Raw genomic sequence first — 21,266 nt, forward strand, 5'->3', positions numbered from 1 at the left:
TCCTTGCCACCTGAACATGCAATATGATTCACACTGCATGATTCTTCAGTAACCACAGAAAAACTGCCTTATATAGTGCCAATGGCTAATGGATAAGGATCCCTCAATGCATCCATCTGAACACCTGGGGAGACCTACGGTTCAGGCTGCTTCCCACAGGATCAGATGCATCGTGGTCCCTGGAGGACAGCAGCATCACCACTACCTCTTAACCTGATCAGGAGGCTGAGACTCTTCCCCAGGCACCACTGATACAAGCACCACAGTGGGAAAAGCATGGCCTGATGGACCTTGGCAGTCTTTCCAAGCACTAATGACCCCAGGCAGAATCTCAGGGACTCCTTTATTTCTGTGTATTTTCTCATTTGAAACTAAAAGAAAAAAAAAATAGAGAGAAGAAGAAGAAAAAACACCATGAAAAATAAAATAGGTCTTTAATCTCATCCCTATATTCCTGAAACATATGGATTGACTTTTCAGGCTACGATGCAGATTTTGGATTCTGAAGGCTGGGGGGAAATTTCAAAGATTTATGTCTCCTGTCTAAAGAGACATCATACCTTTTCCATTTTTCCATCTGGGGAGATGCTGAGCAGGGGCACATGCCACAGACTGCAAGTGGATGAGTACTGAGCTGATCTTAAATGCAATATAAACTTCTTTCACTATATTCCAAATCACCAAAAAAAAAAAAATCACTATATTCCAAAATCACCATATTCCAAATTTCACCAAAATTCCAGGCACCATAGATTGGTGAATGGTAGGTACTGCTGTGATCTAACCACAGAGTCTTTAAAAAAAGTGCTGTGAAAAATACCATATCTGGAGGTTTCAAGTGTACTCATTTCAGATTTAATCCATCAATCTGCTCAATGAGTAATGTAGAATATACTGAGTCGTATTTCAAGCCAGGCATCACAGGTTCCAATATTTCATCCTAAAGACCTATCACAAATAAGAATATCCAACAAAACCTTTGGTTTTCTTGCTTATCTGACCTGCCTAGCTCATCCAAAGCTTTACAGCAATTAGGTCATTTAGGAACACAGGCTTCGGAGGTTTCCTGGCTCATATATAACCAGATCAATAAACCACATGCCCAATTCATTGGACACCAAATTATTTTGAAACAAAGCAAGTCACAAGCCTTTCAGCAGACTCCCACTCTGCCTAAAAGCAGATGAGCAGGCTTTCTATCTCAGCCATTTTCTGGAGAGAGCTGCGGACAATTTTATGTTAGGTTTAATTTACTTTCCCAGTGGGACAAACCTCTTATGGATGTTACTGGGAAATGAAAGCATAATTTTGTTTGAAATTAGAGTGACACGTATAAAAATATCTGTTGCTGGAGCTTCTAATATGATTCACACAGAAAGCCAACAGAAAAAATATCTTCTGCATCAAACTCCATTCATTCATTTCTACGAGTAATTTCTACCAGCCAGTACTGTATGCAAGTGGAGTGGCTCCATCCCCTATCACACTGCAGGTCTCTTCCAAAAGGGCCTTTTCCTGGGTTTCTAAACTATCTCCTACCCTCATCTCACAGATGAGCGCCAACCTGTAGGTCCTCAGGAGGCTAAAGTCGTCTGTGCCACAACTGGGAGGAGTGTGGTCCCTGTGGGAGGGAGCTGACTGCAGAGCATCAGCTTGGAAAATGTCAACAGGCAGCAGGGACCCAAGTGTCCCCATCATCATGGCCCAGGGAAAATCCCTCCTTGGTCCTACAGCCGGTTAACTGCCTGCCACCAACCAAACAAGAGGAGCCCAAGAGCCACCCAGCTCAGAGGATCTCCTGATCTGCTTTAGAGACTGGTCTCTCAGACAGATTTGGGGTTTTTGCCAATTCCGGGCTGTGGTCAATTGTCATCTTTGCAGAAGGGCAGGGAAGAAACCCCGTGGAGCACAGGAATCAGCACTCCTTCCCACATACAACTATGTGTTGGCTGTGTGTGGAAGGCAAGAGCTGACACTGCCAAAGGAAAGGGTCTTCTCCAACCCTTCCTGCACCCTTTCCTGCAGAAACCCATACATCACCTACACCTCGTGCTTGCCCAAGTGCCCCATGGCCCCAGCCCCACCAGCCAGGGAGCTGGAGCGTCTCCTGCTCTGCAGCTCCTTGCAGCAAGGAGTGGGTGGTGTGGAGACCCGGCCACCTCGCCCGGTGCCACCAGCCTGCCCGAGGAGGGACCCGAGCTGGCACCTCGCTGCTCCGCTGCCAGCAGTAGGTGAAGTCCTGGGGCCACCTGGTGGCTAATTGCGTGGATTGTTTTAATTCATCTCCCCCGTGCTGGGTGCTCCACGCAGCTCCAGAAGGCTGGGCCATACTGTGGTGCCCACCAGCGTCCATGGATCCTTTGGAAAGACGGGCTCTGATCACTCACCCAGCTCTTCCTAGGCTCCGGCTTCCTCAGGGTTACCCGAGAGTTATCCAGCTTCCCAGGGCTATGTGTCCTCTGGCTGCCCTCCTCAGATGCTGAGGCTACACCATTTAAAACAAGAGCTCTTTGATGCGTTGTGGGTTTGTTTGTTTTGTTTTGTTTTGTTTTGTTTTAAACATAAATAGTGTGGAAATGAGGGGTCCTGTTGGTGGCAGGGTTGACATAACATACAGATCCTGACTCAGCCATGCAGCCCTTTTTCCATACGCAGGAAAAACAAAATAACTGGCTGTAGAGCACCTCAAAGCCAGTCAGCACAGAAATTGCTTAGGCTTGCAGATACCAGGGACAGTTTCCCGTGATCCTTCACTTGCATGAAGAAATGCCAGCCCACACACCTCTCTCAGACCCCAGGAATAGCCCAGTGACTCACCAGCCAGATGACTCTTTTGGCTGGGAGCTGGCAGTGGCTCCAGCAGAAGGTGGCGTCACACTTCACCTAAGAACCCCAAACATCCTGCTTACGGAGGACTCCTAATCAATGTTCCCCGTTTTCCCTCCTACCCTAACCAAGCTTCCTCTTCTCTGGCCATGCTGCTGTACAAACGTGCCAGTGCAACAGAGATGCAGACCAGGACGCCAGCACAGCTGCACTAATACCCCACCAGACGTGCTGTAGCAATGGATGCAGGCCAGACAAAACTGAGACAGAGTGTATCTAGAGGGGAAAGACAAGGATTTAATGGAATTAATGGAGAAGCTCCCAAAGTCCAGACCAGAGCCACAGCTTTGAGACTCTCTGGCACTCTCCACTCCATGATCAGTCCTTCCTTTCTGCCCACCAGAAGGCTGGGGATGCTCAGGAACACCGGTGCTTGATCTGCCCCTTCAGAGCCCTCTCTAGGGAGAGGATTAAGGTGCATTGCTAACTCCACACAGACCATCTCCATGGCAGCCTCTCCCTCAGCCCTTCAAATCTTCCAGGGAAGGGAGCACAACCCAGAAATTCCTCTCTCCTCGGTGAGTGAAGAATCCTTGTGTTTTCCAACAGGTAGTTAAGGCTGCATAGAAACCGTCCTGGGGGGAGGGAGGGAGAGCCGCACAGGTCCTAGCAGTGAGATTCCAGCTCTGTCAGCATCAGGAGGCCAGATCTGGTGGAGGGAAGGGGCAGTCCCGTGGTTGGCCTGGAAGGCAAGTCCTCAAGTGGGCAGGTGAGCTGGTGGAGCCTCTGGAAGGCAAAGGCAGGCATTGAATAAGGCCACAAGAGCAAAAGGTGACCTGGGCCCTCCCCTTCCAGTCATGGTTATCATTCATTCAGCCAGCTATCACAACCCATTCCCGAGCACTTGTGGGAGGCAGAGAACAAGCAGGGTTGGGAGTTTTCTTGGAGCAAGACTCCTGGTTGCAGTCAACGGCTGCCTCCAAATTGAGCTGAGGCACTGGAGACCTTCTTTGTCCTCACCACCTAATGAGTTTATTCCTAATGGTGCTTGCAGAGAGACAAAAGCAATAAAGTAAGGACACCAAGAGGCAACAGCCAGCTTGGAGCAGCCCTGCAGCCAGGCAGAACTCAATAAAACCAACAGTTTCACTGTAGCAATGAACTCATTCAATTGATTTATTCTAGGCTCCTTACTAATTAACCAGCAGCACACAAAAAAACCCCTTGCGAGGCTGGACTTCAAGACAGCAGCACAGCCCTGATCCCAGAGCCTCACCTCTCTGAGGGAGCCTTTGATGGTGGAGAGCTTGTAGACGATCCAGAGAGGGATGCACACCATGGAGGAGAGGGCCAGCAGCCAGCCTAGGGTGTCCCCCCACCACGGGTACACATACTTCTTGTTGTAGGTCAGTGGGGTGTATTTGATCAGAGAAAACAAGAAGGTTGCCTGGCAGGGTGGAAGAAACCAAGAGAAAAAGTGCAAGAAAATCAACTGTTAGTGAAAATATGTCTTCCTGGTGACTCCACACCTGCACAGATTTTTATGGTAACAAAGAGCTCCCTGGGACAGAAACAGAGGAGACACCAGTCAAAACAGCTTTGCTACGGCAGTCCCCATGCACAGCACCAAGGAGCTCACCCCAGCAGTAGACACTTCTGTCACTGTTCAGCTGGGCCCTTCTCCCCATTGCTTAGCCCCACACCTGACCCCAAACGTCACAAACACGTGCAGAACAACAGGCTACATAACCCTCTACACATATGTACACCCCTCCATATATACAAATGTATATCTCAGAGGCACCCAGCTCTGCCCACCTCCCTCCCCACACCACTTCTTCCCGTGGGCTCTCACCATGCAAACTGCTGGAGTAATGAAAAGCCAGCAGTATTTGATGATGGGCCATGGCCGGTAGCCGATCATGTCTTCAATGTTATCGTAGAAACGCTCAGCACCTGTAGGAGAAGGGAAGGATGCCTCACTGCTACCAGGGAACAAGGACAGCAGGGTCTGTGTGTCCCAGGGAAGATGGCGAGTGGGGTCCCTGCTTCACCACCATTTGGGAGCTCCCCAGAAGATGAGGCAGTAACCTCAGCATAGCCAAAAACCCTGCTGGGGAGCTCTACGAGGAGGAGTGTGGCCAACTTTAGTCCATGTCCTGGACCCCGGATCAAATCAGTGGGTCACCAGGGCCAGCCCCTCAGCTGGCATCTCCTGTGCAAGGACATGACCCCAGGCTATGACCTGAACCCAGGTTTTATCCATCTTCTGTGAATATCAAGGCTGAGAGAGGTCTCTCAAAAATGTTGGGGGATCTCAGATGCCTGTATGCACAGGCTGGAAAATCACCTCACAACCAGCTCCACATCCCTAAGGAAGGAGGGCCTCAAAAGCAGGGGCACGTAGGAACACGCTGGGGATATCTGCCAAGCAGATCCCCCAGGGCTTTGCTGTGAGGAAGACCCCACCAGCTGAGTCCATGGGCACCAAAGCACGTGTTTAGAGGGCTGCCTTGCACTGCGAAGCACTTGCCAAGAGGAGTTATGGACCGGCACGTTGAGGATGGGGAAAGCAGATTGAGAGAGCAGATCTGGGGACCCTCCTGGTTCATACTCACCATAGACCCAGGCGATGCAGAGAGTCTCGAAGATGGCCACAAAGAGCAGGCACATGCCACTGGCAGCATAGTAATCAAAGAGCTGGAAGACATACATCCCACCCTGGGAAGGGCCAAGCGGGCAGCGAGGCGAGGTGGGGAGGGAGAGAGGGGAAGGGAGTCAGGCACAGGCCAAGAGCTCCAGCCAGAGCAGGAAACGAACTCAGCATCTTCCCCAGAGCTGCGGGCACCTCCCTCTAACTGGGGCACAGTTTGAGCTAACAGCAAAGGCCACATCCCTTCTACTCAAGGCCTGATGGAGACGTGGCAGCCCTAGGAGGCTCCCTGCTGCCAGGAGCCTCTGCAACCCTTCAGCCCAGAGCAGGGCAGGAGAGGAGAGGGGAAGTGACCGTCAGAGACGGTGGGGGTATTTTAGGACAAGACAGGTGTTTCATCACCCAGTGCCACAAACCAGTCTACAAATTGGGCCTGCAGGTTTGTCCAGGCACAAAGCTGCAGGTGAAACGTTATTTTAGTGTAATTTTGAAAAGGCTGTCCTTTGAACACAAAAGATGCAAATTGTAAAGGGCATTGTGGCAGCACCAACCCCAAGATACACAGACTGCCAGGAGGACTCAAAGGTTTTAGAGCAGAACAGTTTTAACTCCGAGGCAAATAATCACAAGGGGAATATACAGAAAAACAGTGTAATAGAAATGAGACGTGCTCAGTCTCACTAGATTTTCCATCCATTTTCCACCTAGGTCTGTACAGGAGGAAAGAGAAGGACAAAAGTTCTCCCCGAACCACGCAACAGGCTAGAGCGGTAAAGGTTTGGCTCATATAGAGATAAATCTGTAACCAAAATATTGGCTGTCCAGAGCTCCAATTATCGGTCCTGGCAGGAGAGCTGTCAGGGCTGTGACTGGCACAAGGGCTGAGGACTGGAAGCAAAAATGCGAATGCCGTGGGGAAGGGCAGGGCAGGGCATGGCAGCCTCCCCCAGGCACTGGGCAGCAGGATGGGGCTCACCAGTGAGCACGTGGCCCCAGCATGGACCCCACCACCCTCCAGGCCCCCTCAGACCCAGTGAGCACCATGTGGGTGGTCTGAGCCCAAAATACCTCGGTGAGCATCACCAGCCCGACCAGGTAGGAGAGGACGGAGACCAGCAGGATGAGGGTCTCCCGGCGGTTCTTCTTGCGGAAGATGGTAGGATACATGTCGACAAGAGCTGTGACGAGGCTCTCCACGCAGACGAACTGCAAAAAGCAGAGATCCCACCTCTGTCAGCCCATCTCAAACCTCCTCCCCAGCACCCCCTGCACTTCCACTGGCCAAGTTCAATCCCATCTTGAAGGGACAGTGGCCCTGCACCTTTACCTGGCTGTCCAGTCCCAGCAAAACAACCATCAGGAAGAAGAAGCAGGCCCACAGCGGGGAGAAGGGCAGCATGACCACAGCCCGAGGGTAGGCGATGAATGCCAGGCCAGGCCCTGCGGGGAGAAGGGCTTCAGAGCAGGCAGCAGCACGGCATGGCACGGCACGGCTGGTGCAGGCCCACACGGCCAAGAGCCATGCGGGAAACCCAGGCTCCTCATGGGGCAGAGGAGGTCCTGAGGGGAGGGAGGGAGGGAACAGAGGCACAGCAAGCCACGGCCACATCACTGCTGTGAGGGCTGGGAGCCATGCAGGCCCCTGAGCCCAGCTCAAGCCATGCAGGCACCTCAGCCCTACGGGAGAGACACTGACCTCAAGAAAAGGCCATTGCATCGTAATGTCTCATGAGTGGGCATCTGTTTCTCCGTGGCTTTTGGAGGCACAGAGCAGAGCTGCCCACTAAGATGGGGACTTGCAGTGCAACACCGCTCAGCCTGGGGCGAGTACCTGGCCCAGGGGACAACCAGCAGCCCCCTGTGACCCCAGCACCCCACCACGGCCCGCACTCACCTGACTCGGCCACCTCGGCGATGGGCACACCCTGCTCCCCCGCCATGAAGCCCAGGATGGAGAAGATGGCAAAGCCGGCCACGAAGCTGGTGCCGCTGTTGAGGAAGCAGAGGGCCACGCAGTCCCTGGAGGAGGGGGCACAGCATCAGCCAGAGGTCCAGGTGTGACCCACACCCCACGGCAGCCCCCGCTGTCCCACCCTGGCCACTGACCCATAAGATAGACTTGCTACACATCTAAATGCCTAATTTTTTTTTCCCTCTCTCTCTTCTGATCCCTCCTGTGGGGGAGAGTGCCAGAGATTATTTCTGTCTGAGATGGGGGCATTTATTTTTTCTTAATAGATTTCTCAGACCAGTTACAATGTTCTGGGCTCTCAGCACTACTAGATATATCCTGGTCCTCGCATTATGAGAAAAAGATGAACAGAGCCATCCAATTTATGTTCTCTGATCTATTCCCTTTTGTCTCTGTTTCATCTCATTCCCATCCATCTACTTGTTAAACTAAACATTGCTTATCTATCCAATTCTTTTTTATGCTCCAGTCTCCCCAGGCCTCCTGTGGTGGCAGCCCTGGGGACAACACTAACATTTGCAGCGTCTTTCCAAAATAGTCTGAACTAAACTGAACGCACCCTTCCGGCATTTCATGGCCTACTCTGACTCTGTTAAATGCTACTCTGCAAATCCAGTGTGATTTTCTCTACCAGTCTTTAGATCTTTAGCATTTGGGGGGCTTCACACTCCTCCCTGCACATGAACTAGAGCTAGTCACGGTCTGCAAACATTTCTGGAGATAAAGCAGAGTGCACACAGAACCCCCACACCACACATGTAGCTCAAATTATTCCCCCCAAACCACAGCACTTTGCATGGTCAAGGACTGCCCATCACCTAACACCGTTTTACACTAACTTGCATTTATTTCAAATGTTTTTTCTTCCTTCCTAGTGTTCCTTCCCTCTTTTTCCCAGATGTATGTATGAGGTCATTGCCTCCTTGGAAAAGCATGGGCTGGAAGATGTTCTCCAGTCACCTGGCAGGTGGGAAGGGGAATCATGCTGGGGAGTGAGACGTGGGAAATGGCCAGAGCAAAAAGGAGTCCCCCACATTTTCACCCTAAAGGAAGCTGGGGAGATCTGATGATGTCCCTTATCATCCCAGAGAATGAGAAACAGCCCATGCTCTTTGGTGCCATCTTGGAGATGACCTCTTTGTAAAACTCCTTACAACTTTACTGCTCGGCAGCCCCTCCATGTCACATAACCAGACTGGAGATGCACACAGATAATGACCAAGGACATGCAGCAGGCCAGGGTCAGTCTGTTCTCTTTTCTCTTCCCACAGCTTTCTCTCTGAGAACTGCACCTGATAGAAGGGACACGAAAAGGAAGAGAGGTCCCAGCCCAGCTGCTGGAGCGAGTGGGTTAACACCTCCCTACAGCAGGTGTTAACTTGTAAGGTGAAGAGAAAGATGCCAAGCTAGGACCACATGGTGGTTTGCCAGGACCTTCCACAGCAATGACAACAAATTTGAATTTAAAAGGTGTGGGGAGAACCCAGTACCAAGAGCAACATGGTCAGCATGAGAAAGGTTGAGAAGGGAGGCAGGTAGGTTTTTTGGGCTCTTCCCCTCACACTAGCTTTTTGCCTCTGGAGATGTGGCTCCAGTTGCTGGATACATCTGAGCAAAATGAGCTTATTTTCACCTGACCACTTCAACTTGAAAGTCTGATTCAGCATGGGCAGAGCACATGAGAGATAGGAGTCACACCTGCAGGTTTATTTACAGACCACAGATAGCATGTAGGCACCCAGAGCACCGATAACTGTACAAGACACTAGGTCCAAATGAACCTCGGGAGGGTAAAGTGCAAGGTGAAAGGACTCCAGTCTAGAGCCATTTGATCTGACAGCTCTGCTTCCCCTTCAGCACCCATGTAAGTAGGGGACATCGAGGTGTGGGGTCACAAAGCCAGTGAGGAGGATCTGGCTTTGATGGTTTTTATATGGTGTGGAAGATGGAATTTGTCATCTGTGACACAGACAGAAAGTTCTTGACATTCCCCTTGGGTACAAAGCACAGAGAACTGGATTTGAGGAAAAAACACATGGAAAGAGTTTCCTTACGCCTTGAGTAGAAATGGAAAGCATGACACTTCAAAAGGCCAGTAGCCTCCAGCAGCTCACCAGCCTATTTGCACTGATGTTGAGGGAAGGGAAGGCTCAAGGCAGCAGAGCCGTGCTCCAGTTACCTGTAGCAGTTGTTATGGTATTTGTTATAGCTGCCCAGAGCTGTCAGGCATCCCAGACAAATTGCATACGAAAAGAAGATTTGAGTACCTGCATCCATCCAGACCTGCAAGGGAGATGCAAACACAGGTAAGACAAGGCCAGCACAGAACACAGACGCTGCACCGATGGGAGGAGGCAGAGCCCCAGGGGCCACCATAAGCAGCAGAAAGATCAGCGCTCGGGTAGTCAGCAACATCCAGCATTTGGACAAGCCTTTGCTAGGAACAGGCTACACGGTGCCAAGAGTTACCGTGCTCCATGAAGCACCTTGGGGGTGATAAGAGTGCCAAGGGGAAGGGATGCAGCCAGAGCCTTGCAAACCCACGGCACATACAGCTCTTCATTGTCATCTCTGTCTTCCTCAGACAAATCTGCAGAAAACTGTGTTTTTCCAGAGTCTCCTGGCAGTGAGAGACTGGGTGAATGCTATCCAGGAGAGCTGAAGGAGCCCTCTCTGCCAGCAGAGAAAGGCAACGTGATTTGGGAAGGCAAGGTCTCCAATGGGTGGCACAGGTACATGCTGATGGTGGCCCTTTGCTCCAAGACCTAACATTAAAGGCTCCAAAATGTTAAAGCGAATTAATCAAAGAGGAGGGCAGTATAAGAAATAAACAGAGTTGTTTGCCCAGGACAGCTCTTAAAAGAAAATACAAGAATGATGTTAGTGCCATGAAGCCCCTCTGAACTCCACTTCGATCTCTCTGTCAAGAGCATGTCCCGGTGCTCAGAGGCTGACATTTGTCAATGCCAAATTTGATCTGAAAGCCTAGCTGTGTGCAGTCACTGCTGCAGCCACAGCCACTCTCTTCTGCAGAGAACAGCAAAAGCAGGAGCCAACAGTGAGGAATGAAGCAATGGCAAAGATTATTAATTAACCCCTCTACTTTCTAACATCTTTCTTCCTGGAGGGTTTATAAAATAGAGATAAAGCAATCATTCAATCAATGCTGAAGTGCAGCCACCTTCTAGAGACAAAAGGGAAGGTAGTCAGGAAAGGAAAGCAGAAGGAAGTTGTTAATGGGACAAGTTTAATGCGAAGAGTCTCCAAGTGGAGCAGCAGTGCTGGTGAGTCCTCAGACAAACACCCGCCTTGCTCAGGGCCCTGCCCCAAGATGTCTTCTGAGGAGAACAGAAACCAACAGAAAGCACTGCAATGGTTTCAGTGACTCAGAGTAACACCTGTACCTTGCCAACAACGGCTTCGTGTCCTGAGGGGCAATGGTCAGCCCAGTGCTGCATGAGCCAGCAACACCACCAGCTAGGGCACGCTGGTGAAGCCGCTTTCCCCGGCTGTCCTGCAAGCAGCTTGGCTAACGTTCAGCCCTACCTTCTTCTCGTCAGTCACAGGGAGTCAGATCACGTCTTTGATTTGTAGAATGGGAAGAGACAGACGATGCGGTTGGATGGGAACAGCTAGTTCTGGAAAACGTCGTTGACCTCAATGAATTTTACTTGTTTTAGAGGGATGGAATAGGGAGGCAGGTTTAGAGACCGAAGTGATAGCTCATTATTGCATTTCAGAAACATTGGAAAAAACAAGGCCTTTTTGTTTTGTTTTGTTTTTACAAATAATTCCTAAAGAATCATTGTGCTTGTGGGCAGCCAGGGCATGGCCTTTGCTTTTCTGCTGCTTTTGGGGCACAGCAAGGCACTGATGTGGGCTGGCCCAGCTGACACCTTTGCATCAATAGTTTAAGCATCTTTTCACAGGACAGGGTGGAAAGTTTTATTAGGTTTGTGGTTTTTTTTTTAATTTATTTTGCTGTTCCTTGCTAGAGCTCTGTGGTTTTTTTCATCAAATTCTAACTTGAATCCCCCTCTCTTGTGTTTTTTGAAGCCCTTTTAGTTCCATTTGTTGAGGTAACAAGACTTTTGCCATCAAATGGCACCCTTGCCATAACATTGGACTCAGTTGCCCAGCTTCAAACAGATTTAACAGTGGACAGAAACCTCAAAGATACCAACTACCTATGAATTTCACAACAACCAGGGAACAAGAAAGACTCAGGGTCCCCTCTGAGAGGGAATCTACAGGGAGGAACAGTCAGACAGTGTTAAATATCAGACAAATCACACAAGCAAGAGACATGAGAAACATCCCAAGGGCAGGAAAAGAAATGGTGCTTTACCAGACATGGTAGAAGTCAAATACCAAGACACCAAGCTTCATTAGCTCTGTGGCTCACAAAGTGGCTTGTTTCTACATCCATCAATGCCCCTGATGTGCAGCAGAGACCAGCATGGAGTCTGCAGGCTCCTGCTCCGCTGCCTGCTCTTTCCAACACAACACCCCCGGGGTGCATATCCAAAGGGATATCTGTGGGGAATGCAGGACCTGCCTCAGCACATGTTCCCATCTGAAGCAAGGCAGCATGTGAACCAGTGTAAATAAAGCTAAATGTGGCTTGTGGAGCTTATGGTCCTACTCAGCATAACCGTGAACACCAGCTTAGGCTGTATGCAGTTTTATTTCCTATTTTAAGAGGCTACTGAAGCTCTTGGGCCAAAGACCAGCCACCTTTCCCTCTTTTCCAGTCCCTTGGCAGTTCCTAAATTACTTGAGGGCTGACATACTCCACCAGGACTGATGCCGTGGGTGCTCCTGACCCACCTGTGATGGAGCTGAGCAGCACAACCCAGGACCTGGGGTCGGAAGAGTCCCCAGCCCACCTCTCGTCCAGCCTCCTCCTCAAGCCCCTCGTGAGAAGCACGGCTCTCCCCCCAGCCCTGCAGTCTCACGGGGGCTATACACAGCAGCCACCCCTGGAAACAACAGCCCAAATCTGCCCTCCCCGAGCTGCTGCCTGTGCTCATTCCCCTCCCTGCTGTGACTCAGAGAAATGTTCTTTTCAGTCCTTCCAAGACCCCCCCTCTTCCTCCCACACTGCTGATCAACAGCCTCTCATTATTTTAATATTTCCACTCTGACTAAAGGGGTTTGATGGGGTCACAGAGGGCTCTCTCTTTCCCCTGCAGAAAATCTTGCTGCTGTTCTCTGACCGCCGCTCCCAAAGAAACTGGTGAAGTTCACCCTGTTGTTCAGATTTCACCAGCACATTGGCGGCCTGGGTATTTTGATGAGATTGCTGTCTGCAGTTTTCTAAGCCATCCAGTTTATTTAATTCATAATTCAATTTCCTTGAACATGTTGTTTACTCCAGTCTGTAATAACCTCCTACTCTCTGTTTTTAACCAAAGCCTTCACACCTGAGCTGCAGTTATCCAAGATAGTTATGGCCTATCAGAGGACATTTTCCTTCCTCCCTTAATTTTCTCAGCAATATTCGCTTTATTATATGTGCTAGAATTTAATAGCCCCCTGTACTGAAACAGATCCTTCCTTGGGAAGACCTCAAAGCACTTACAGATAATAACACAGACCGTTTCAGAACAAAATACTGCTGAACCCCAGTGTGCCTATGTCATACATCAAGCGCAGGTGCTGTGCTGAGAAGTGCCAAGCTGCCCCCACCGGCCAGCAGAGAGGACTCAGCACAGAGCACACACAGGGCAAAAGCCAGGCAAGCCTTCACCTGCAGCACGGTGAGCACTTCTTTTGAGGGCTGTGCGGGGTTAACTGGCCACCTCCTTCACCTCTCCCATCCCTCCTTAGGCACAGCAACCAGGTGAGGAAGAAAAACCCAGATCCGTGGTTATTTCTGAAGTAGGCCATTCCCTGCCCGCACAGGCAGCAGAGGGGACTGTGCAAGGGTGGCAGGCATGGCAAGGGCACAGAGGCCAGAGCTGTAGCAAAGAGGAAGGTTTGTGGAGCTGCCCCCTCAATCCCCTGCTGAAATCGTGAGATGTGTCCAGCCTTCATCTCAGGAAAAGCCTCCATGGGCTCTTGCTGCATACAGCGATAGGATCCCCTCCTCCAGCTCAGTTCCCCACTGCTGTAGGATTCCCAGGGTTTCACTTCAGGATGCCCAGGTCACAATTCCCAGATTATTGCCTTCCTCCTTCACTCAGGACTGGCACGTGTGCACTCAGGGTCCCCACGACACCCCACCAGCTCACACCGACCTCCTGCACCCCCCTGACGACTGACATTTTACACCCAGGTGAGCTCCCCCACTGCTGGGCTTCCTTTAAACACTGCAAGAAAACAAACAGGTTCTGGTTCATCCCCAAAAGCACAGCTGCCCACCCCGGGGGTGTGCAAAGGGGCAAGGGATGATCCTGGCCCCCAGGCTTTATGGTTCTGCCCAAAGACAAACACGTTGCCTTCAGAAAGGGGACGTGGGGGGCCGGCAGCAGCGCGGCATGGGTGTGCAGAACTGAGTTAAAGGCTTGCTGGGAAAAGAAACAAATAAGGGGAACAAATAATATTTAGCAGGCCCACAGTCGCCTTTCCCTCTTGCTGGGAAGCAGCGGCTCTCGCTGGCAGTGGAGCAACAGCAGGAGGGGCCTGAATTGGAAGGGGTTTGGGGGCTCTGATCCCTTCCCTTGGCTGGGGGGCCCATGATCAAGCAGTCCTTGGCCCTGCCGCTGCCTCCTGGCCCCAGGGTCCACAGGAGAAGTGTCTCCTTATAGAGAGCTCTGTCATTACACAAAGGCTTTCTGAAGCTCGCAGGGTAAAGCACAAGCACACGCAGCAAGACAGCGTGTTTTCTGGAAGTTTCGGGAGAAAACAAGAGTGGGAGGTCCTGGGCATGTTCTGAGAAGCACTTGCTGTTTGTGCAGAGAGGGAGATGCTCAGAGGCTGCTGAGCTTTACTCCTTCATTCTCACTCACCAAACCTAATGAAATTTAGCTAAAAATGACTGATACCAGAGCGAAAAGAGACCATTATGTTTCTTCTCTTTCAAGCAAACCCAAGCACACTGCTGGCACTTTCTGCACCAAGCCCATCAGCTCTCTCCTCAAGCCTGTCCATTACGATGGTGTCTGGTCATGGTACAAAAGCATCGAGTGATGGACAGCCTGCCAGCACTGGAGGAAAGCTGCTCCAGTGACAAGTTTCTCACACTTAACACTTATTTTTAGTCTGAATTCCTCTCATTTCAGCCTCCTGCTATTGGATCACACTGTGCATCTCCCTCCATAATCACATCAGGAAATCCCCAGTGTTACCTTACTGAAATAAACAATTGATAAAATTGCCACAAAGATCATTGTGAAGGGCAGAGTGAGCAAATGTGGAAGTGGTGAAAAACCTCAAGACCCCCTTTCTGTTAAACCACAGCCTGAACTATGAAAAACGTAGGAAGTTTCTGGAGCTCCAAAAATGCAGTCAAGGAGGGGGAAAAAGATTCGGGCTTAGTAATTGGCTAGCATACTAATACAAAGATACTAAATATTATGCAACTTTAATATATATATATATGAGGTTGCTTTATTTGGGGGGGGAGGGAATTTTAATTTTGGGGCATACAGTTCAAAATCAATTTTCTCTCTGGTGGTTTTGCTGTTATCTGCTTGTATTTGAGCAGAATTGGATTCTATTATGCAAAACTTCTGGTTAGCAGGTTCTCTGTATAGTCTGGTCTTCCTATACATCAAATATTTTGCATCTGAGGTTTTAATTATAAACATTTTATAAATTGGGAAGATGAAGGCGTGGGAAGATTTAGGGAATTACAGACTTTATGGCCAGAAGAGACCATTATCAACCAGGTCTCATGCACAGGATTTCACACTTCGGTCCAAGGTCATTGGGCAAGTGATAAGCAATGATTTCCACACACGGACACTTAATCACTTCTCAGCTGCTTCTCCCCTAGCAGAATCTGCTAAATAATTCATCTCCTCTTTTGACGTATGTTTTCATATACTTTTAAGCAGTTACCCTTTTGTCCCCTTGTGTATCGTTTGCCCTTCATGTAAAGCTCCCCTTAAGACTCCTTGTCACAAAGCTCAAATCGAAGAGGTTATTTTGATTATTTTTATTTCAAATCTCCAGCATCCCTTCCCAGGAACTGCAGAACCTTGCATTTTTCCAGGCAGCGCCGGACTGCGGGTAAACAATCACAGCCTGCTGCCTTGTGAGCGCAAATCAATTATAATCGACTTGGCCCAGCCGGCTGGCAGGGCTCGTGCTGTCCTTGCACGGCAGGCAGGGGCACGGCCGTGCACACGCGGGGCACTAACCCTTACCTTCCCTCTCCAATGGGAGAACAAAGGAGAAACCGCAAGCTGTGCTACCTGGCTTGGTAAGATAGCTAAAGCACACTGTAGGAAGGCAACCAGTGCTACTGATTCCACCTTTCCTTCCCCAAAAGCAAAGCATTTGTCAGAGAATGATGGTGTCTGTGGTGTGTCGGGGAGGGGGGAGCAGAGCTCGTGCGCTGAAGGGTCACAGCACATCCGCCCGTGCAGTGGCGTTTTCCAGGCTGGAAGGAAGCCGTGCTTCCAAAGGTCAGGCTGTAATCGGGACAGAGCTCACGGGACTCAGCGAGCAGCAGCAGACCATGCCCTGCCTGGAGGGGTTCGGTGCTGTCCCCTTGGGGATGCAGGCACAAAGACCACAGGGCTTTGCATAAGCTGGGGAGCGCCTTTCGAAAATGGCATCTCGGTGCAGAAGGCCCTCACACTGCAACAACACAAAGGGAGCCACACACAGTGCTACCACAGGCCTGTCCTCGTGCTCCTGGGTGTTTTGGAAAAGCCCCTTCCAACCATGCTTTACCTTCCCAGGGAGCGAGAGCTGTCCTACCCACCTCCTCCCCACGGGCAAGGGGACAGCACGAGAGAAGCCAGCACTGCAAAATTAAGCTTTTCAGCCACTGCTTAGGCACACAGCTGACCAGAGAGTGACTTCCAGAAAGCTGAGCAGGAACTCTGAGCACTGCACAAATGACACAAACCAGACCACCTTCAGCTGCAAACCGGAAACTCGCGCTTAGCTCCCCAGATGGGAAGCCCTAAGTCAAACCGGATCACCCGGAGCCACACCGCACCAGTGGCACCAGCAAGGCCAGGGGTCCCCAGCAGCCCTGGCACACCATTACCCCCACCCCAGGGACCCTCGCTCCTCTCATCAGCTGGAGCCGCCCCTGCTTGCAAAATTAACACCAAAGGCAGCAGCGGGGCTAGAGCAGGAAGGGTTAACAGGGTTACGAGGGGTTTTGCTGGCCTATTTTCCAGGCAGGCACCCTTTAATCTCCTTTGGAAACACCTTTGCACAAAGGCTGGTACAGCAGCTCAGCAGGAGCCAGGATTTAACGTGGAAGAACTTGTCCCAAAGAGATTAACAGCAGCGGTCGGGTGCCGACCCTCTGTTTCTGCAGGCAGGAATTTCTCGATGGGGACAGGGAGGCAAGGAGGGCAGCCAGGTCCCAGGGGTGCACAGAGCCATCCTCCTCCTCTTCCTCCTCCTCCCCATGTGCTGCAGTGCTGCAGCAGCACAGAGGTCTCCCCAAGAAATGGGGGGTTCAGCTGGAACTGCTCTCACGGAGGGTTTAATCTGCCACCTCTGCCCATGCCCCTGGGTAGTTCAGACCCAGCTCAGGCTAGAAAATACAGAAGGGGAGAGGTGAAAGCTGAGGGTGAGAGAGCATGGGGACCCCCCAGTATCTACCCATATCACAGCTCTGCCTTATGCCCAGGAGGGTGAAAGAGGAGACAGACAGAATAAACTGGAAGAAAAAGAGTGGGAAGGCATTGGTTAGGCATCGGAATGGGTTGCCCAGGGAGGTGGTGGAGTCACCATCACTGGGGGTGTTCAAGGAAAGGTTGGACGTGGTGCCTGGGGACATGGGTTAGTGGGTGACATTGGTGGTTGGACCTGATGATCTTGGAGGTCTTTTCCAACCTTAATGATTGATTCTATGATTCTATGAAAAGGAAAAAGAAGTGAAGAGGACAGCCACAGGCATCCATGCAAGCACAGCTCAGCCATTTGGCTCCCCACTGTCCTTACCTGGGGGTCCCCGAGGCGACTGAGGTCTGGATAAAGGTAAAAGAGGATTCCCTGGGATGCCCCAGGCAGGGTGACTCCCCGGATCAGCAGAACCACCAACATGAGGTACGGGAACGTGGCCGTGAAATACACCACCTGGGAGGAGGACAAGAGGACAGGTATGAGCGCACCAAGCACCTTGCTTTAGCCTGCAGTGGGAAGAAATGTATTTTTATGTGTGTCCAGGAAACCTGGGTCATGGCATGGTGTGTCTGGAGCCAGAGAAAACCTTTCTAGTCCTAGGAGAGATACAGAGCATGAGCTAGGCTATCAGCAGCCTGTCATCAGAGCAGCCCCACTGAAGGCAGCAGCAATACCTGTGTGCACCAGCAAAGGACCTGCACATCCCCACCCCAAGTACAGGGCTGAGTCACATGCACAGAACATAGACGTAACCTCCCATCTGGGGACAACTGAGGTGTTTTCAGGACTACTCAGGCACCGCATTGTGGTCTGTTTCCCACACAGTTAAAACCAAAGCTGAGGGCTGATGTAGCCTCACCAGCAATTTGGGTAGTGTTTTTAATGCCTCTGCATGGCCACCACACCTTCAAGACTTATTGACCACCATGCAAACACTTGTTCAGCTCGTTGTATCTGGGACAGTAAAGAAACGCTGCTCCTTCAGGGTTTTCCTGCGTGGTTGTGCAGAGCAAGGTTTTGCCTTCGCCTTAATGCTACCCAACAGCTCTTTTCTCAGCTTTGGCAGTTACGCACCAAAGAGCTAAAGCACTTCTCTAGAGGAGCTGCAATATGTGATGCTGTGAAATGATCTGTTTCTCATGCCTGCCCATCCATCTAGAACAAGCTGTTTCCAAATCCACCTAAAGCCCACCATCCCTTAGTGGTGGTGGCAGCCTCTGTCACTGCTACAGCAGTTTCTGCAGCAGAAGAGGTACTGCCAGCAATGGGAGGATGATTTGCCTGGACAACACAACCACTGCTTCTCTTCCCTGGATAATCCTTATGGATCCAGGTAGTGAATCAAAAAGAGATTTCTTCTGGACCCACCCTGATATACTCCATCTGAGTAAAGCGTCCAAAGCACCTGACACTGCCATGGGTCCAAGCTGAGATACAGACTGTGATTCAGTTTTGTGATGTGGAAGGACAGAAGGATTTGAGAGATCCCACCCTTGAAAAAACAAACTACTAGGTTATCACCTCAGCCTACAGCCCCAATATCTCCATGCATTTCATGTGTCTTGCTCCATATATCACAGCAGTCTTGGGGAATGCCACAGATAGAAGTGAAAAACACCTCCTTGCTGGGGCTCAAGACTGTCTGAGGCATCTGTGTTAGCAGCTCCATCCCTGTCCCTCTGAATCTGCATCCTGGACATTGAAGGAGCCCAGGGACATCATCCTTCAACACCAGCAAATGCCATTATTCATTTCAGTCTCAAAGTTTCAAGAAGACTCTGATTTAGAGCTTCTCAGTGACAGTTAATCAAATCTACAGGTCCTGAGAGTTTAACAGTCATCCCCGTACTTGCCACAAAACCAAATTATTGCTTTGGGATATGGCAGGATGAAAGTCTAATCTTTCTCAGCTTGTGAAAGCAAGATTAAAAACAAAAACCTTAAAGACAACCCATTGACTTTGAACCTTAGTGCATATTCCTCCAGGATGGCAGGTTGCACATTCTCAGACAGATCTCTAAAACGCAGCAGTTTTAGGGGCTCTGTACACAACCTGGTTGTTCTCTGGTACACGGTTAAGATCTTGGTAATGCCCTGTGTGCCTGCAAGAACTCGCGTGTTAAGCTTTTCACTCAACAGCCACTCACATCTGCACTGAGACCAGCAGCCTGAATTTGGAGAAGGTTTTCTTGGATGGAGAGTGCCAAACTTCTATCTAACAACACAAACATCTGGATCCAATGAGACATTACTCAACGCTTGGCTCAGACCCAATCTTTTTATTTCTTGGGCATTGTTAGCACTAACTACATCACTAGGAACCTTGCCGAGATCAGTGTGATCATTCTGTCACATGCTGGTCAACAACATCCAGGGTTTTATTTGAACCTGATCCACATGCCTCAGCAAAGTGATTCCATCTGTGACAACCTCCTGCATCTGCAAGCGCTCCCTGGGGACAGGCAGTCCCTGCATCCAAGGATGCAAACCGCTGCAGAACTGCTCTGTCCAGGGCGATTTCAGTTCAGGGGCTGATAAACCAATGGGCAGTGTTTCTCCACTGGAAGAAGGGTTCTGTTTTCCAGGTGGTAAGATCTCATCATTGTTAGTCCTTTTTGCTAAGAAGCGTTTGCATTTTACATAGAACTTGTATCTAAAATAGATTGAATTTGTTCTCGGCACTTCCCACACTATGTTTGCTGTATCTTAGTATCATATTTGCTGTTATTATACTGCCTCTGCTTTCTTTTACTAGGCCACCACAGCAAGCAGTTGCTCTTTTCTTCTAATTTTACTCCATGGAAACCAGAAAACATCATCTCTGCAAGCTGCTTGATTTCCCCTTCATGTTTCATAATTCCAGACCGTTCTGGAAGTAGGAGAAACTGCTAACATCCATGCCATCAACTTGATGGAAATGGATGCAGCAACAATTTATATCCCATCACACAAGCCATGTTGTTTGAAGCACACTGAGAAGACACCATTTAGATAACATACTAAACCTTTTCACTTCCATCTGTTCTTGCTGGCTGGGAATGGGTCAGGAGGCAGTAGTAGAAACTAAGTAATGGTGTCAGTGCAAATGACAGTGGCACGCACTGCAACAAAGGGAGGAGACGGATGGGGCAGCTTAAGATGGAGCTCTATTGTTACACCAACCCTTCCTAGGAGAATTTGGAGAAATAACTCTGTGGTGACCAGTGTGAGTAAAAAAAGGAGACTCTTTTGCTGGGGAATATGAGCAAGTACAGCAAGAGTTGGGACCAACAAAAAGACAAAAAGAAGATCCCCATGATGCTGAGGCAGAAAGGGCTTTGAGATCACCAGTGTTACCTTCGTAACTACCTAATGAATTTAAAGATTTTCCAGCTGCACCTGCCAGCAGAGGCAAAAACCACACTGCTTGTTCATGCTGTGGCAGGAGGGAAGAGAACATGCAGCCACCCACTATGCAGAAAGACAGCAAGGCCTCCTGGGCCTTAGATGGAGAGGGACCAGGTGGAAGGTAATCTTGGAAGGTAATGCTCTGAGAAGCTTCCCGTCTCTGTCTAGCACTCCCATCTTTTCTATCACAGAGCCTGGTGCTACAAGGTGAGCACTGCAGGGTCCTTCTGTCTCAGGAAGGGATTTCCAGGGCCTGCCTGAACACACAAGAGGCAGGTGGATCACACACTCCAGCTGTGATCAAGGGAAGAGGCTCGATGTGAGCCAAGCACTCACCTTGCCTGTGGACTTGACCCCTTTCCAGATGCAGAAGTAGCAGATGATCCACGCCAGCAGCAGACACAGAGCCAGCTCCCAACGCAGGCTGCCCACATGCTGGATGCCATCAGAAATCTTCAGCACTCTCCTCCTGCACAGAGGGAAGGAAAACAGCACCCAAGTGTCACCGGAGATGGCCACCAGTGTTCCCAACACCACGTCTCATCACACCACCAGAGCACCTGACAGCTCAGGGGAGAAGGGATGTTTTACACACAAGACCCATCTCTTAGCTGCAAGCCGCAGAGATGTCAAACAGCACCCCACACGTAGACTGCTACAGCAGTA

The 21,266-nt window shown here is 50.2% G+C and overlaps 1 protein-coding gene across 2 annotated transcripts in view; it reads right to left on the reverse strand.

The window, feature by feature from the left end:
- Positions 1–3,103: 3,103 nt before the first annotated feature.
- The window catches only part of LOC308187770 (sodium- and chloride-dependent GABA transporter 2), a 37,406-nt gene continuing 19,243 nt past the window's right edge, over positions 3,104–21,266 (reverse strand). Inside the window, exons 7-16 of one of the 2 annotated variants that reach the window (XM_080576090.1) lie at positions 20,937–21,069; positions 17,532–17,666; positions 9,631–9,734; positions 7,374–7,498; positions 6,807–6,919; positions 6,548–6,685; positions 5,445–5,547; positions 4,682–4,782; positions 4,103–4,273; positions 3,104–3,612 (exon numbers count right to left, since the gene is read on the reverse strand). In XM_080576090.1, coding sequence (XP_080432216.1) covers positions 3,493–3,612; positions 4,103–4,273; positions 4,682–4,782; positions 5,445–5,547; positions 6,548–6,685; positions 6,807–6,919; positions 7,374–7,498; positions 9,631–9,734; positions 17,532–17,666; positions 20,937–21,069 — 1,243 coding nt within the window. In that variant the 3' untranslated portion in view covers positions 3,104–3,492. The remainder of the gene's footprint in view (positions 3,613–4,102; positions 4,274–4,681; positions 4,783–5,444; positions 5,548–6,547; positions 6,686–6,806; positions 6,920–7,373; positions 7,499–9,630; positions 9,735–17,531; positions 17,667–20,936; positions 21,070–21,266) is intronic. The other variant, XM_080576091.1, reaches the window with a different exon arrangement.

Source organism: Anser brachyrhynchus, assembly GCF_964034855.1.
Source record: "Anser brachyrhynchus genome assembly, chromosome: 1".
Lineage (NCBI taxonomy): Eukaryota > Metazoa > Chordata > Aves > Anseriformes > Anatidae > Anser > Anser brachyrhynchus.